The 18,196-nt window shown below is 41.5% G+C and overlaps 2 protein-coding genes across 2 annotated transcripts in view; both read right to left on the bottom strand.

Annotated features, from left to right (window-relative positions):
- Nucleotides 1-4,470: 4,470 nt before the first annotated feature.
- On the bottom strand, nucleotides 4,471-9,450 carry epas1a (endothelial PAS domain protein 1a). Its single transcript, XM_034559123.1, has 9 exons — nucleotides 9,195-9,450; nucleotides 8,152-8,318; nucleotides 7,633-7,889; nucleotides 7,467-7,551; nucleotides 7,194-7,294; nucleotides 6,956-7,119; nucleotides 6,131-6,237; nucleotides 5,853-6,021; nucleotides 4,471-5,519 (listed from the first exon to the last, which is right to left on the bottom strand). Exons 1-9 carry the CDS (start codon nucleotides 9,218-9,220, stop codon nucleotides 5,465-5,467), a joined length of 1,131 nt encoding a protein of 376 aa, XP_034415014.1. The 5' UTR covers nucleotides 9,221-9,450; the 3' UTR covers nucleotides 4,471-5,464.
- A 248-nt stretch (nucleotides 9,451-9,698) lies between these two features.
- Nucleotides 9,699-18,196, bottom strand: part of prkcea (protein kinase C, epsilon a) — a 31,189-nt gene continuing 22,691 nt past the window's right edge. Inside the window, exons 9-15 of the mRNA XM_034559122.1 lie at nucleotides 17,809-18,005; nucleotides 16,514-16,687; nucleotides 16,267-16,421; nucleotides 15,807-15,945; nucleotides 14,734-14,922; nucleotides 12,259-12,405; nucleotides 9,699-11,564 (exon numbers count right to left, since the gene is read on the bottom strand). Coding sequence (XP_034415013.1) covers nucleotides 11,415-11,564; nucleotides 12,259-12,405; nucleotides 14,734-14,922; nucleotides 15,807-15,945; nucleotides 16,267-16,421; nucleotides 16,514-16,687; nucleotides 17,809-18,005 — 1,151 coding nt within the window. The 3' untranslated portion in view covers nucleotides 9,699-11,414. The remainder of the gene's footprint in view (nucleotides 11,565-12,258; nucleotides 12,406-14,733; nucleotides 14,923-15,806; nucleotides 15,946-16,266; nucleotides 16,422-16,513; nucleotides 16,688-17,808; nucleotides 18,006-18,196) is intronic.

Raw genomic sequence — 18,196 nt, 5'->3', positions numbered from 1 at the left:
ATTCTTTACATCCTCCATAAAAGATTATTCTTGGAAGTGCTTGTATGACCTTTCATTTGTAATCCTACAGGCTGCTTTCGGGACTTTTTCCTTTTAAGTGCTATTAAATTGTAATCATTGAAACCAAGAACTACTGACACAGTGTTCAGGGGTACATGAAAAAGGAACATCAAAGTTATTATAATTCATCCTGAGGGGGGCGTGAATGTACCAAGTGCATCATAGCAATCCATCCAATTGAGACATGTCACTTAAAACCACAAATGTGAAGAAGCACAGGAAGGAAAAGTCAGAGGAGCAGGTTTGATCCTCCGAGAACCGCAAATGTCAACAAAATGTGTCAATCCATCTAGAAGATGTTAGAATATTTGAAGGGGAGCTTATTGTCTTCTTCTTGAGCGTTATCATAGCACTTACAAAGGCCTTGTCCTGTATGTCAGGTTTTCTTAAAACAGGATTTAAAGCAAACTTAACAAATACCAATGTATGCGTATAGATGTGTGTGTACGCTATGGTGCCTTAATACACGCGTATTAAGGCACCCACCCCCCCCCCCCCCCCCCCCCCCCCCCCCCCCCCCCCCCCTCCCCCCCCCCCCCCCCCCCCCCCCCCCCCCCCCCCCCCCCCCCCAGACGATGTACAATAACTTTCCTATCAACTGGTTAGTGCTATTTAGGAAATGTTGACAATCGAACACTCGGAATTAAGATGGTGAACATTGTAGACATAATACAAGCTGCACATCAGCATCGTCATTGTGGCTTTTGTGTAGCTTTTGAAGTTCAGCCTCATAGAGTTGCTGCATCGACACTGAAGGATCAGTAAATATGCGCTGTAATTATCTGCCACTCTGTCAGTAGCTGACAATGCAGTGCGAGAATAAATATTTGCAGTTGATACAATTATTCTTTCCTCTTTGAAACAAGGGCCTTGGCAAATGGGCCACACGGGAGTGAAGAGGAACAGAGACTGACTTCCTGTTTTGTGTCTGCTTTGAAACGTAAGGCCAGACTAGTATGACATTAAACCCTCACACCACCTCTTATCTTCAAACTCAGTCTTACTGGAGTGATCAGGCTTCGGGAAACAACATGCAGGGACACACATTTCATCAACAACTTCCAAGGTCACCTTGAAGTCGTGGGCACGGTAGCAACCTTTACCTCTTGAGCTCTCGTGAAACTGACCAATCGTGTGGTTACATGTTTAAGCATCCGCTCCACATTTTCTGGGAACAGATAAGATAGCGTGGCTCTCATGGATTATAATAATAATCCATTATTATAATAATTATGATAATAGGAACATGCATTCATCGCATGTACCTATTATTTCACACATACACAACATGTACACACATTGCCTGTCGCTCTGCAGAGAGAGAATCTTAGTGCTGAGCTCATCTGAATGAAGGCCCTGACCTGGGCTTACATCTGTGGACTCTGTACGGGAGATAAGATTAGATTATTCCCCCGGGTGCAGGTACAATATGCTTAAACAGTAATACAAACACATGATTACACAACATGAAAAGAACATTTAATTTTCACTCAATTGGGTGTGTTTTTTACACACATACATTAAATATGTAAATGCACAGATTTGGTGCAGTCGAGCAGTAAATCTAACGTCTGAACATCCAGTATCATGCACAAAGTAATCAATAGTAACCATGTTGTCCATTGCATCTGGCACACAGTCAAGGCAAGGTTTCACTCTTACTAATGCTATAACGATAGTGCTTATTTCCTCATTGTGTTTTCTGTGCACTGAAGAGACATGCAGCTCGATTGCGTTTTAACGGTTGATATCCTGAAATGAAACCAGAAGGTACACAGTGAATATTCATACGCCTGTATGTTCATTTGCCACAAAGATCCTGTGTGAGGTTGTTGAACTGGATCTCAAGCAGACACACACATACGATCCAGTTGAAGAACTTTGAACTCTGCAGCAGAGGACACTTCCATTCAACTCTATCTCTGACGACTTTTCTTTATCTAGATATACCCTCATATCTTACACAATTTGAACAATGACCAATAAATGTCATTTGATAATCAAATACATGTGATACTTCATTGCCGTTGATTATAAGTACACAATCACTCCTTCGTAACCCAGTAGTTCCCTGCTTGTGCGCCTCCTGTTAATCTTTATTCATGTAATGTGCCCTATCGCAGCCTTTATCTGTACACTCCTGAACTGACACTGATTTATCAGGGTTGTGTTTCAAAGGGTGAGCACTGTCGTGTCATTGGCTGACAGCCTGACAACACCCACCATGGGGGTGTGACTGGGGGGAGGAGAGGAGTGTAAAAGAAGAGCTTATGGGGGTTAAGGCCTTTTCAGTTGAGTCACATGGGAGTTTAGAGGACTGCCTTCCTATCTTTGTTTTTTGTCTCTTGAGCTCATTTGAAATGTAAGCTCATACTATTACATTGAACCCTCACACCACCACCGTGACCTCTTCCACCTCCAATCTCTGCCCTCATGTGCCTCAGACTCGATCTTGCTGGAGTCATCGGGCTTCAGAAACGACGTGCAGGTACACGAATTTCAAGGTCACCTTGGAAATCGGCACGGTAGCAACCAAGCAGATCTAAACTAATCCAACGTGTTGAGAAAGATTAGAGAAGAGTTAATGAAGAAACATCTTTCCTTTCACTTTCTTTTTAAAGCTCAATATCTGCCGTGACTTCATGAATGAGAATTTAGATGGTCACATGGTTGGATAAAATGATTATTGATAATAAACTGTAAGCAAAGGCAGAGCAGGGACCATTAAGCATAGTATGTTTCTATTGTAAAGGATCCGCGGAAACTGAGTTATTCAAGGACAAAGAACACAAACTTAAAAAACAAATTATCTTCTATTAATATTAATATAATATATATCATCTAGTATATACACATCGAGTATTACGAATTGTATTTTCCAAACTGAATGATCATAGAGTTATGATAACATCTCTAATTCGGACGTTAATGGAAAAATACATAACATACGCACAAAATACATAAAAATGATGAAAATTGACATTATGCTGATTCTACAAAGAAGCTGTTGGTTTTTACTGAGAGTTTTGCTGAACTGACAGTAGTCACCTGACTGCAGGATGTAAAAAAAGCTGACTGATGGGCTATTTTCAGCTACAGTTCTGCCAAATCCCAATTTAAAATAGCTGGTGGAGGTTTTTTTTCTATCTTGCAAAGGTTTCATTTTCAGCTTCTTTGGGTTTTTAAACAAGTTCATGATTCTTTTACAAATATTGATTTACTTAATTTTATTCACTGCCTATTTTTTTTTTATGTCGGTACATGTAATTTGTAGGTGCATATGTATAATATGTAATTTTCATATTACATATATTACATATTTTATTTTTTCGGAAAGAGGAGCTGATGAGCAAATATAATAATAACAAAATAATAACTTCATGTTAGTTAAGTCGTCGAAGTGATTGAGCAATATGGACCACTAATGAAAGTATTACAATATTTATATATGTGCAGTTACAAACTGTTTGAGGCGACATTCCTGGAAACAAATGCTGTTTTCCAGGGTTGCTTCATTGTATACCCCATTGTTTTCACTCAAATATAAATGATAAATCAATCAGGACTGCGATCTTGATGATTTTCATCTCAAACACTAGATGGTGGCAGAGTCTTTCCCCTCATGTTGTGACTGACTGTGAGAGTGAGAAGACAAATCCACTAAGGTCCATTGTTTTCATATCAATACAGAATGAAACTAAAACAGATGTATCTGTTTAAGTGTGTGAAATTATACATGTGTACATTATATCCACCTGCATTGTATTGGATTGTTGGCAAAGAAACATATCTTTCCAACTCTATGTGTTTAGATGCTAGTAGATTGTTTATTTTTAATTTAGGGGAAGCAACCAGTTCACCAAAAAATGATGGCAAATTGTATAGTAATTTGAAGCTGTCTATAAAATACAGGTATATAAAGATCGTTTACCATGTCCTCAGAAGAGCAGAGTAGAAAACAAATCACTTTAATAAGAAATGACTTGCCTCCATTTGATGTAAAAAACAACAACAACAAAAGTAGATATCTGGTTTACCCTCTGTAGGCCCTGGACATAGTCAACATATTATTAGAAAAGGATACAAAGACCCACATTAATAACAGAAGCTTTCATCAAAATTCACTCTGAGAATAGAGGGAGTTGTTTCATGTGCAGATTGAAAAGCCCCTTGAGGCTGGAGATATGACTATATAACGTAAAATCAATATGCACATTAGAAAAGCAAAGGAGTCACTCAGTGAGCTTTGATTTTGATGATTCAGAGATCAGTTTTATTTGTTTTTTCATGATCTGTTCGTGGTCGGGAAATATTCAGGTGCATTCAGGTCCTGCATTAAAAATGTCACTTATTAAGTAGAAGTATATAAGTATTTTTTGTAATCAAAATGTACTTAAAGGTGCTCAATATAGAATTCAGAGCGTTGAATCTTTAATAATGCATCAAGAGCTCATCATATGTTTTGGGTCTGCAGAGTTACTTGTAACTGTATCACGTAAATGTAATAAAAAGTAAATTTCTCTCTGAATATGAGTAGAAGTATAAAGTAGCAATACTCAAGAAAAGTACCTCAAATTTGTACAATTTTACATTCCCCTGCAGCTATATTTTTGTAAAGGAGTGTGTTTTCTCAACAATTAATAAGTAATTATGTGCTTTTAGCTCTGAACTTTCTTATCGTCATAATTATTATCATCATGCATTTCCTTCCTTCTTTTTTTCCAATTCAGTTTCACACCAGTAAAACTACTAGAACTGAAACTTGAAAAAAAGAGACTGTGTGTGTGTGTGTGCGTGTGTGTGTGTGTATTCTGAAGCCGAAAGGTAAAAAGTTTAAAGAGTTCCCACGAGAACTTTCCTATCGAGTGTCTCTTTCAGGAAGCTGTGGCTGTGACTTACGTCTGCTCACATCTCCTCATCAGCACAAGGCGTATTTTGTTATATCGACTGTGTGTGTGCGTGTTTGCGTGTGTTTGTGAGTGTGTGTGTGTGTGTGTGTATGTACATTATGTTTGACAGTCAGATGTCACCCCACGTGTCAGACAAGGAAACCCCACAGGAAGCAAGGTCAGGCCCAGAGAGGTCAGGAAAAAGTCACGCCGCTCGCTTTCAGCGACATATTTCAACTCTCACAACGCTCTCAACTGTCTGTCAACCACAGTCTACACCTAAAGCTTTCAATTGTCATATAAGGAAGACAGAAGTTTGTCTGTGAAACTTAAAATGTAAAATCATTTCCCAATCATGTCTCAATAGTTCTCACAGTTCAAATATTCAGAGCGAATACTAAACAGAAACATCAGTGGTCGACAAAAAACAGAAAGAAGAAAGTTTTCTATATTTAATAAAAGTTCGATCATGTTTCTTCGAGAATGCAGACTGTTCTTCAGACTCAAGCTTCGGCTCAAATGTGCACAATCTGGTCCACAGAGAGCTGCAAGGACGGCTCCTCCACACCACTGTGAGACACATATGAATATAGCATTAAAACATTTATAAATAACAAGACTCTAGTGTAAAACACCTACAACACAAGCAAACAGTCAGGTTGCTGCTTTTCTCTGTTTTTTATAGTTGTAAATTGACATAACAACTGTGTGAAATGTTCTGAAAGTAATCAACAATGCATAATGAAGGTAATCAGAAGTTGCAGCCTAATATACAGCCCTTCACACAAGCATTGAATGCCTTTAATCTCAATGAAGCAGGAAAATAAACCTGCAAAGACTTGAAACCTTCTTTGAGATGAATCAAAGTCACACAAATGTTGCTTGGCAATGGCACAAACACACCTGAGGACATAGGTCACGCAGAGGATGCAGAGCGGCTGGTGGGCGCCTGGCCTTGACTTGGACGGTTGGCTGCCGGGGATGACGGCGCTGTGAGTCTCCACCCAAACGTAACCTCCACTTCTCACCAGCATCCGGTACTGACCGCTGACCGACTGACTCTTAAAACACACTGCAGAGAGAGAAAGAGATGTGAGATATCTACAGGTGTGTGTGTGTGTGTGTGTGTGTGTGTGTGTGTGTGTGTGTGTGTGTGTGTGTGTGTGTGCATCACTTCTTACAGTTGAGATGATTTTTGGTCAAATGGTTTATGTCCATTGTGTGACAAAGATCATAGATGGAACGGCCCAGCAGCTCCTCGGTACTGAAACCTAAAAGCAGAGTCATTCTGCAAAAACACCAAGAAGAAACAATATTTGTTTCATATTTAACAATTTTTGTTTCATGTTTATTTATCCATTAAAAAAATACTGCAAAATAAACTAGTCTTTCAGCATCAACTGATGTTAATTGCTTATTTACTTAGTTTGACTTATTCTGCTGCAGCCACAAGGTTCACTGAAATAATGCAGTAAAAGGTCTAAAATGTAAAAAAGGGGAACAGCTACACTTCTAAATGATTTCATAATCTTTGTTCCGCTAAATTGATCCCTCAAGTTCCCTCAAGTTTTCTCGTTTAGTTTCCAATTTAGTAGCTGGAAGGGACTTATTTAATACTCTCACAGTATCACATATTTTGCATAAAATGGAAGTTTACATTGACAGAAATATTAAACCGTAAGACTCCATGTTTTTTAAAGGCTTTTCCAATCAAATGGAAATATTCAAGGTGTCCTGTGCATCATTTTATACACATTTCCACACAAATTCAGCCCTCACATATTTTCTATCTTTGTAAAACTTTGAGCTACCAACTACAATTTAGAATAAAGTGGGTTTTATTAATGTTTGGCTGCACAGTGTGAAATTGTAATGGGTTAGTTGTGCTATTATTATACAGTATTACATATATATATATATATATATATATATTATATATATATATATATATATATATGTAAATATATGTAAATAAATAAAGTTAAGTATGCATTCGTGTAAATCACCTCTGGTCACAGTACGTGAACCTCATGTCCATGCTGTGCTGGCTGGTGAAGGTGTGTGCACTGAGGAGTGTGTGTGAGAGGGGCAGAGGCTGGCAGGTGAGCAGCAGACAGGAAACTGAGGCCGGGCCGACACACACCTTCGCCCGGCCCTGACAGTGGAGAACCTAAAACAACGAGCGTTAGATCACACGTATGAATGTGATCATCACCACCTCGTGTGGTGTTGTTTCTCACCAACCTTCCACGTAGCTGACTTGAGGTTGGCGCTTCTTCCTCTGTGTGTCAGAGCGCTTTTGATCCTCATGACAAAGTGTCTCTTTGCACCGCACCAAACGTCCTCTAAAAAAAACAAGCAAGCACACATTTTATAAGCTATGCGGGCAAAAACCTGCTCAAATCTGTACGATCTCACAAGAAACACACAAACACAGAACGCAAAACCAAATCTGAACACAGATTCTTGCTGCCGACAATCCTCGATACTCACACACACACACACACACACACACACCTGCTGTTAGATGTAGATTATTTCTGATTTCTTCATGGTCACAAGGGTGAGTAAACTCGAAAATATTGTGTCCCATCAGCTCATTCTGTCAGAGAATATACCATTACACATCATTCACATAGAAATGTGTGTGTAAGTGTGTGCGTGTGTGTGTGTGTGTGTGTACCTGTGTCAAGCCCATGTACTTGTTGACGTTGTCAGACAGGTAGATCATGTCTCCCTCAGTGGACAACACAATCAGAAATCCCTCCAGGATCCTCAGGTACAGGTTTGTCTCCTCCGAGGCCTCGACTTCCTCTGTTTCTTCCTCCTCCTCCTCCTCTTCCTCACGTCCTCCGTCACGCTCGCGACGTTCCTCTCCACCGTTCATCACTCGCCCGCATTTTACTTTGTGACCAGCCTTTGCTTTTGTCCAAGTCTCCCCTGAAACAGTGCAAGAGAGTACGCGGTTTTATTGATTGTTATAATGTTTTTTTTTATTATCTATTATAGTCAACATTTTCAGAAGGTTGCTATCAAAAAAATATGAATTTTGTGTAAGATACTATGTGTGTGTTCGGTTTCTTTTTTTTCCTGAAATAAATGTATTTTTGCTAGTTTTGTATGATTTTGATACATCCTATGAGCAGTGATGGTGTGATCATTGCAACCCCCCTCTTAAAGTGTGTGATTTGTGTGTGATGACCTTTGAGCAGCGTGTGCATGCGTATGTAGCTGAGGGTGAAGCGAATCACGGAGGGCTTGTCCAGGTGAGCTTGGACAGACGGTTGGAGCGGCAGGAGGCGAGACAAATCTTCAAACACCTCAGACTCCACCTGTCGCCTCCGTCTGGCGGCCTCGCGGCTAATCGCCCTGCAGAGGAAAAAGTACGATAAAGTCACTATAAACTTCCTCTGCATTACTACTACATGTCCTTATATGTACATACAAGAGATACTAACACAATAGTATGATACCGTAGTTGAAATTGTAACTGAACTCTCTGTTTTAATAAACATGCGTAGTCGTGTTTGTTTTGGTGCTATGAAGATTAATTTAATGATTTTCTACCAGAAATTCAATGTAGTCAAAATGCAAGAAAGCGAGGTGCATTTACTCAAAGACTCTTTGAGGAACTTTACCCTCAGTTCACTTCACTACATTTCAGAAGGCAATACTGCATGTGCTTACTTTTTACTGTCCATTTTGCTTATCAATAGCTATAACTTTGATTCAGATTCTACCTTCATCGTGACCTAAAAACATTGTATCTCCAAAACATAAACTGTGCAGGAACTGCAGGAAGATGCTTTTTCCGCTTGATGGAAACATTTTCATATTATCTGATGAGACTGTTAAGAATTGTAGAGAAGCATGAAATACTTCAAGACCACGCTTAAAATTACAAAATCGCCAATTTGATGTAATCTTGCTTACTCTTAATTTTTACAGAGCAAACTTTTACAGCTAGTACTTTGAACTTTTACTTAACATTTTGATTGTTGGAGTTTTTCTTTTTTTCTTTGAGTGTTGTTACTTTTTCTTTTGCTTTATTCATTTGCCGTCACTTATGAGCAGATGGGCCAGGACAGCATTGCATTGTGGTCTAGAATCAAGTGCTCTAGATGCCTAGTGTGGCATCACAACGCCATCTTTTGGGCTTGCCACATCCCAGTTACTAACCAAACCAGAAACAACTTAATTACAGCCCAAAAATAGAAGTTGCCCTACGGCCGCACGCAGCTTTACCTTCTCTTCTCCTTGTCGGCTGTCATTGCGTCCAGCAGGCGTCACGATCCGGCGTCATGGTGAAAGTTGGCTCAGAATAAAAGAGATGGAGGCAGTAGGAGTTCACAGCGCAGCAGGGAATCTCCGCGCTACAATTTACACCATCACAGGTAGTCTGATTAATCAGAGAGGCAATTAGTGGTGCCAAATGTCACAAGGCAAGTGGTCCCCCGCCACACAGACGACTTCAACAGCGAGTGTCTCCTCTCCCCTCCGCATGTGCATCACCTGCAGGGCCTCTAAAGATGAGCGCGATGATAGGTCAGCCGGCCAGGAAAAGCATAACCCAAGCCCTCCCCTTCCTCCCTCCATCTCTCCACCCCCTCCCCCTTCACTTCCTTCTACTCTCGCACAAATTTTGAAGCATCCCACAGAACAGACCTGCCTCTGAACAGCAGCAGGAAGAGAATCGATACGAAAAACAGGGGGAGGAAAGACGACACAGAGGAGTCTGGGAGTGATGTAGACAGCTCAGTGTTTTATTGGAATCAGACCAGACGGGACTAGCCCGGCTGTTGCACTACATTTTGGCACAGAGTAAGATAGTGTGACCAGGAACAGCCCTACCCCTGGGTGCACAAAGCTTCACTACACACCGACTCTACTGCACACAGAGCAACCAGCTCACCTTCAGATCACTGTACAGTACACGCGACAACAGTCCTTCTCTGTGTGTGTGTGCATGTGTGTGTGTTTGTCAGAAAGAGAGTGAGAAGAAGTGGGAGGAGGCAAAAGGAGAGAGTCTGTATGTGGTGTTTTGCTTGTGTGTGTATTGGAAATGAGAGGTAATTCAGCTGCTGGTTTCCCACATTTCTTTTCGCCCGGCTGTAACAGACCTATGATAGCATAGTTATTAGTATTATACACAAAGGTTTTCCTCCAGATACACTTTACAATAATATTAACTATAATTTAAAAAAAAAAAAAGAAAGAGAGCAATAATAATGAAAAGCCATTCTTGTAAATAGCAAAAAGTCAGAAAAGCAAGTGGTTTTGGCTGAGTGAGACGGGTGCTGGAGGCAGGAAAGGGGAATTGGTGCTTTGGAGGAGAGGGGAAGGAAAAGGGGGGAGGGGGGCCCCGAAAACACTGATGGTAACTATAGAAATGGAAATACTGAGGAAAGTCACACACTGACGGGGAGAAAGAAAAATCACGCATTCGCACATACAAATATGTACATTCACGACAAAAAAGAAGAAAAAAGAACGCCCAACGGGCCAGCAGCACATTCTTGCTGGCGGGACACTGAAACTAGCAGATGGATGAAATAGCTGGAAATCTGGCTTTACGCTGCTACACAGGCCGCCTGTAACGCTCTGCTCCACATAATTAGTTCCATAGCCTGTAACTCGTAAGCTCGACATTCACTTTGTACACACGAGACAGCAGCATGATGAGCACAAGGGTTCAATCATACCACGCACACACACACACACACACACACACACACACAAATGAACCCCACACATTTTGAGGAGAAAAGAAAAAAGACAAAAATAACACTTGAAGAAACAAATAAAATATATAGTGAGGGTATTGCACAAATATTTGGCCCTAACTGCTCCACAATAAGGACAGTAATAACACAGGTAGGGTGCTTGTCCATGCGCCACGACTCTCCTTTACTAGCAGACAATACCAACACAATACAGCCACTCAACACAGGCGATATATACAGGCCTCTGCACCCAGCACCCACTGCACAGTCCTGGTGCTGGGGGAGAGAAGCAGTGTGTGTGTGTGTGTGTGTGTGTGTGTGTGTGTGTGTGTGTATGTGTTTCGGTTGTCTGAGCATGTGCAGTGAGCGTGTTTGTGTTAGTCAAACTTGGGATTGTAGTGTTTCTAAATGTACATTAAAAGTGTGCAACGTGGGAATGTGTGTGTGAGAGCGTGTGCAGCTGTGTATATTCATAGTCATATTCATATTTATATTCATAATAAACCCAGGCAGCAAGAACAACACAATGCAAGTAAAGAATATTCAAAAAAGTAACAACAACCAATAGCTTAAAAGTAGAGGAGTGGCTGTGTGTGTGTGTGTGTGTGTGTGTGTGTGTGTGTGTGTGTGTGTTTTGTAAAGGGATTTATGTTTCTACACATGTATGAATGTCAGCGATGTGTGCATACATGCGTGCCAGGTTTAGTGTTGTTGGATATGTGTGTGTGTGAGTGTGTGTGTGTTAGGTTTGCGTCTCATCGGGCGCACAGTAGGAGAAGTCCTTGAACTCCTCCTGGTTGATCTGTCGGATGATGGCCTCGTCCGTCGGCGTCAACACGGGGTCCTCCTTCGTGAAGTCCTGGTCAAAGTTATTCACATCACGCTTGGTCTTCTGCAGAGGCGCACACACACACACACGCACACACACACACACACACACACACACACACACACACGGGGAAAGACATCAGAGGAGGAACATTCGCTTTAATCTAGTGCTCCCAAAGTGACGTTAGAGCGACACCTTCTGACCACTGAGACTCACTGCCTTCTCTGTGAAGGACTCCAGAAATACTCCTCCCAGTGGTATTTAATTATTCATCTTTATTTATGTTCAGTAAGGTTCTTGTAGAGACTGTCCTCTCTTATCTGTGCATTTTTTGCATTTTATTGTGAAATACTGGATAATTGTAACATAAAACTCGTGGAAAACCCAACAAATCAATAACCTTTTGATAATTTACTTTGAGGAATGTAAAAAAAAAAATGTCCACAAAGATCATTTTAATATTTAACAAAATAAGAGCATCTTATTGAATGCATCCGGGCTTAACATTGTGTTTACACAAAGCAGCCATACATTATCTTAACCAAAAATCAAACACAACCACAAAGTAAAAATGTTGATATTATTAACATTTCCTTTCTTTCCCATTACTAAATGTGTTGTGGACACACAAGAGGAGAGTGTTCTTGCAGCGACTTTTGGATGTCATGAACACATGGAAACCGACAGTTCACAGTTGTGTCACAGTGATTCACAGTTCATAAAACATGAGTGTGTGCTCGTGTCGCGTGTTGCTTACAATCCGGGGTTTGAAGGGCGGTTTGACTTTCCTCTGCTCCAGCAGCACCCAGTCGATCTCTCTGAAGAAGGCGTGGGCCTTGATGGCCTCCTCACAGCCTTGGCTCACCACGCAGCCCAGGCGCTTGGCTGGGTTCTTGGTCATGAACTACACACAAACCAACAAACAAACACACACAAAAACACACTTTTTTTAGATTTCAAAACTGCACCAGCATTATGGGCCGGCTCCAGGGGGGGGGGGGGGCCGTGCAGGAATTTCACTCCCCAGGAGAAATCAGTTTTATTATCATACATATTTTCTGGGTCGTAAGTGGAGCACATCCAGTTTCTGTCTTGCAACATAAGCACGTGTGGAATATCATGTTTTTTTTATTGTGGGACACGCACATCCACACACACACATACACACCTACACACACACACACACACACACACCAACTTTCTCGCTGGACTTTTCAAATCCGTTTTAGCAACTTAACCCTCAGTGTAAACTCAGTCAGTGTCTCCTGTTCATTTGTAAGTGTAAGAGTGTAAGAGTAAGTAAGCCAATGGGAAGCTGGACAATGTGAGATCAATCCTCGTAACACAACAGCCTGTCAAAACGAATGCAGCTCTCTAAACTAACTATGTGTGTCTGTGTGTGTGTGAGACAAGTTACAGGAGAGCAAGCGCACATATATTTATACCACAATTCATAATTAATCTGGAACGTAAAGCGTTTTTTAGGGAGGCTACATATTAACATTTTTTATTCAAAGACATGTAGGCTATACTTTGCATGGGAAAAAGGTGGCAGTGTGCATTAAAAAAAAAAATCTAAATAGACCTTGTATATTTAAAAAAATTATAAAGCACCAATGTGTGTGTCATTTTTACTTATATCGCTCTGCTGGACAGAAATCTCGTCCAGATCTTGGCAAAAATATCTGCGTTTCATTTGCTCGTCTGCAGTCCGGGTAGGCTGCATGGCCACTGACCTACATTAACTGTAAGAGACTTCACTGTCGTTTATGCCGCGTATACATAGAAAGAACGTGAGTGTTCGGCCTGACCCGAACACTCACGTGTGCCACCTATTACGCTTACGTCGTGCCCGCCCACAGATTGATGTCTGCCGCCGGGTCCGCGTGTGAAAACCAACCCCCTTTAGGACGCTCAGCTGTGGCTTCACCCATAAAATGAAGAGGACCGAAAGCGGCACGAGGGGTTGAGCAAAAAGCATTTCAGTGCTAATAATAGAGCGAGGCATTAATGGCTCTGTGGCACAAACAAAGAGGCGTAGTGGCAGAGTGATGAAACAGGTCAGTGGAGTGCTGGTGTTATTTACTGCGACTGAAAGCCGAGTCTCTTTTGTTCTGCTGTCTGTTCAGTATTGTGAGAGCACTTTGGTTTTTATGATCGCATTGTTATTGCTTTAACCTCTTCGACTGACTTTTTGTGATTCCGCTTGCTATCAGAGCGAAGAGAAGCGTAACACCTCCGTGTTGAGTGCACTCAGAATGAGTTTCATTTGTTGTGTGCAGCTCTGACAGATAGAAACGTGAATGACAACAGGGAGCATGAAGTGAACCTGTTTGGAGGTCACAGTCATCCATGTCGTCGTGCAGCCCGGCAATTTGAAGGTGAGAAGTCAACCATTTTGACACCTGGCTGCATCTGGCTGAGGTGAGCTTCGAGTTTACATGGAGCTGTTGTTCCAAAAGCATTTAAACGACTCGATTTTAACATTAAAATCTAGCCTTTTAAATAGTGTTGCCACAACAGTTAACCTGGGCCTAGTTTGTGCCTCTTGTGTGCTATCACTGGACTGAAGTCACAGGTGTTAAGTACGCCCCCCCCTAAAAAAAAGCAATGCATTCTGATGTATTTCAAGAGTCCTCTTTTTAATTTTTAATTTACCATCTGGATAAAAACAATATAACATTCGTTTTTGTCTGTTTCCCAGTTCTGTTATCTAATCCAAACAAAAGCTGGGGATGAGAATCTCCTCACTGAAGTTATAGAACGTGAACCAGACATTAAGAACTTCACTAGTTCGCAGTTATATTTCTTATGATCTGATATTTTCAAACAAAATAATTTGTTTCTATATTTTTTGTGTTATTCAAAAAGAGTTGTTCATAATTCTGGACATACCTTCAGAAGATTTGTAAATGTTGTTGAACGACCTTTTGGGTTTTTAAAGATTCGCCGTGTATTTATTTTTCAGGAAATTAGTTGCTTAACTTTTTAACTCACTTATTTTTTTATCTTCTTTTAAATGATTACCGGAAAGGTTTTGTCTAACAGAAATATTTTGTTAATGAAAAGTCTGAAAAGTACATGAACACCAAACTCAAAGTGATTTTCACTTTGCCGTGGACGCCTGCTGAGGAACAGGATGTGCACCGTTGAAGAGAATTGAATAGCTCTACAAACTCTAATAATCGAACAAAGAAAATGTCGTGTTTCATGCCGCAGAGACGACTCGTACCGCTCTGAGGATAGAAACAGCTTCTTTGCTGAGCCACACGGGGTAGAGGACGTCGTCATGGAGAATGGACTCGAACAAGTCGTCTTCGTTATCTGCTTCAAAGGGAGGCTGTCCGGCCATCATCTCATACATCAGCACCCCCAGAGCCCACCAGTCCACAGAGGCTCCGTACTCCAGCTCCTGCAGGATCTGGATCCAACAACAGGACAGGGTTCAACATGGAGGACAGGAAACACTGTAACACGGGCCCATCGGTGACAAGGACTCGATTAGAAAACTCCCGGTACACAGTTCTCGGACGACCAACAAGCAGGAGATACATCACCCCTCTGCAATGTTTGTGCACAATAAATCAAACACTCAAATTGGCATTTCAACAGAATACATTCTGATTTTCATCCCCTCTTGGTGGCTTAACACAAAAGATATTTCACAGATTCTTTTTAAGGAAGGAAATAAAACATGTGATGGAAGAAAAACTTAAATTATTAAGGAGCCACGTCAGGATGGTAAAATCCATTCCAGGGAGTAAACTGCATTTAACATTTAGTTTACTGAAAGTGAAGAAAATAATTATTTAGAATTATTTATTTTTGTACCTATTTGAGGAAAAGAAGAAGGTAAAATAGATGAAATAAAGGACAGTAAAGGAGAAATAAAATGGAATAAATGAAAACAACAAGTAACAAAAAAGGAAAGGGAAAGTTAGCTGAAAAAGGTCCCTAAAATGTTTTAGATGGATGTATAAAAGTCATTCTGCTGGTTTTCATACGTAATGAAAATATTCGTACCCCATATACAAGTAACTACAACTGAATAATGTATCACTTATTTGATTGATAAGAAGATTAATTGGCAACTATTCAAATAATGAAATATTCAGAGTTGTTACTAGTTTTCTAAGAATTCTATGATAATAAACATAGAATCAAATTTTAGCTTTAGACTGTTGGTCTGACAAAACAAAACATCTTCACACTGTTTGTTGACTTGGTGCGTACATATATTTCAATATTTTCTGACATTGTTTCTGTCTTTACCAAGTGATTAACCCAGTAATAGTATCAGCTCACCTCCGGGGCGATGTAGTCAGGTGTGCCACAGAACGTGGTGGTGGTAACTCCGTTCTTGATGCCTTCTTTGCACATGCCGAAGTCCGCCAGCTTACAGTGTCCCTCTGCATCCAGCAGGATGTTATCCAGCTTCAGATCCCTGAGAGGACAGAGGGAATTAGCACCATCTGGTTTCCATAACAGTTGGACTCGCATGCAGTGAGCATGCAAAGTAAAAAACAAAACAAATGTGAGAATCACCGCGGAATGCAATTAAAGTGTCGAACATGTTGTCATGCACCCCTCTAGCATGTTCCTGGTGAGACAATCGTTTGTGAAGTTCCTCAATAGTCCTCAAGTTCTTCAAATAATCTCACAGAATCTGAATATTATGAAGAATGGACTTGATATTTCTAGCTTTCTAGTTTTCCCAAAGCAGTCCTTTGCTGGAAACACATATTAAACTACTGGGGCGGTTTACCTGTAGATGACCCCGTTGCGGTGCAGGAACATGAGGGCTGAGGTGACTTCGGCGGCGTAGAAACGAGAGCGAGGCTCGTCAAACTTCCTGGATCGCTGAATCTGGAACATCAGGTCTCCTCCGTTCACGTATTCCATTACAAAAAACAAACGGTCCTGCAGAGAGAGAGAGAGAGAGAGGTTTGAGACAGAGAAAACAGAGATGAGCCGTCCCACCTGCATGCGTGCGTGCTGTTTGGTGGTCCTACCCGTGTCTGGAAGCAGCAGTAGAGCTGGGTGAGGTAGGGGTGTCGGCGGGCGAGGGCCAGGATGCGCTTCTCCGTCATGGTGCAGTCCACGTCGTCGTCCTGCAGGATCACGTCCTTCTTCAAAACCTTGACGGCGTAAACCTCCTCCGTCCCCTTCAGCTCCGCCAACATCACCTGTTTGACAGATGGGAAGGGAACTTATCGTCATGCATGAAATCTGCGTCACAAAACCTTTTGTCGAAATCAGGACTTCAGAGTGAAAAACTGATCAAAATATTTTTGTCTTAGACTGTTGATCTGACAAAACAAGACATCTGAATACGTTGACTCGGACTTGGGGAAACTTGGGATGACTTGATGGAAGTTTGGGGAACGTAAATGCTCTGTAAATGCTCTGTTTTGGTCTCCCCATCAGCAGTTAAATGTTCAGCTGCTAGCTGCTATTTGTGTCTGTCAGCTGCTTTGTGCTGTTCACACCCGTTCTCATTCCCAGCGCGTCAAATACCAACACTTTGTCAGGCCCCTCGGCATCCGATACCCTTCCACGAGGCACCGTTTAGTGCCCGTATGAGACGCAGCAGGCTTTCAAGTAACTACGATGTAAACTGATCCGCGGACTCTCAAAGAAAATCCTCCGGGAGTGCAACGACTTTGTACGGAGATTAGAAATACCCGCACGGTGGTGAGCGGGTCAAACAAGCACGAGACTTTCAACCGAGCGGTCGCCGCTTGTGTCCCGCGTGAAACCAACATCGAGTTACAAACAGCTGTTCGTGTCCCGTAAGTTTTCGTTTTTTAACTTTGGTGACAAAGTTATTTGAACCTAAACTATGATGTTTAAAACCAACTGACGCCAAGCGGTCCTGACAAAGAGTGGAAGGGACGAATTGAGATTAAGACGAGCTGCCGGAAAAACAACACTAACGAGAGTGAAACAAAACAGTAACGTTGAGAGATGCTAAAAAGCCCAGTTAATACTAAAACATTGATTAGCTTTAATATTACCCCCCTTACTGCATGCGAGACACATTACTTTTGTTACTGTTTTCAAACTAAACTTACAGGCTTGCCGTGCAGTGAAAAGGGAATGTGTAAAAGAAGCTGCCTCCATACAACATAACTGACATGTGAATAGTTCTATTCTGGTCCCTAAAAACACTGACGTCTCTTCTGAATAATGGGAACTATGATGAACGGGGTGTTAATAGAACAAAATAAACACCCTGTTTCAATTATGAACACAATGAGCAGTAAACGAACAAACACTGTCAAACGCCTTCGCTGCGGCGTCGCACCTTGCCGAAGCTGCCTTTGCCGAGGACCTTGATAAAGTTGAAGTCCTTGAGGCTCCTCCTCTGGAGCTGTCCGTTCTCCTTGCCTGCCGACGAGGAGGACGAGGAGGAAGAGGAGGTGGTGGAGGAGGAGGAGGAGTGTTGGGGTCCCTGCTGGTCGAGCGACAGCGCGTCCTGCAGGCGATCTAACTGTGCCAAGTCTGTGGGCGTCGACGTAAAAGCAGATCGGAAATCAGCGAAAACAGGCCGACTGTCTTTTTTTTTTTTTTTTTTTTGTTGAAATTTTGCTTATCATTTGTGGCTGATTACTTTTTTCAATAAACGTTAAAATGATGACCACAACATCCTCGGTTGAAACCTGTGAGGACTGTTGTTGTTGGTCAACGTTTGG

The sequence above is a fragment of the Cyclopterus lumpus genome, chromosome 19 (genome assembly GCF_009769545.1).
Source record: "Cyclopterus lumpus isolate fCycLum1 chromosome 19, fCycLum1.pri, whole genome shotgun sequence".
In the NCBI taxonomy this organism is placed as follows: Eukaryota; Metazoa; Chordata; class Actinopteri; order Perciformes; family Cyclopteridae; genus Cyclopterus; species Cyclopterus lumpus.
The sequence above is the reverse complement of the archived record's forward strand: the minus strand, read 5'-3'. Positions and strand labels throughout refer to the sequence as shown.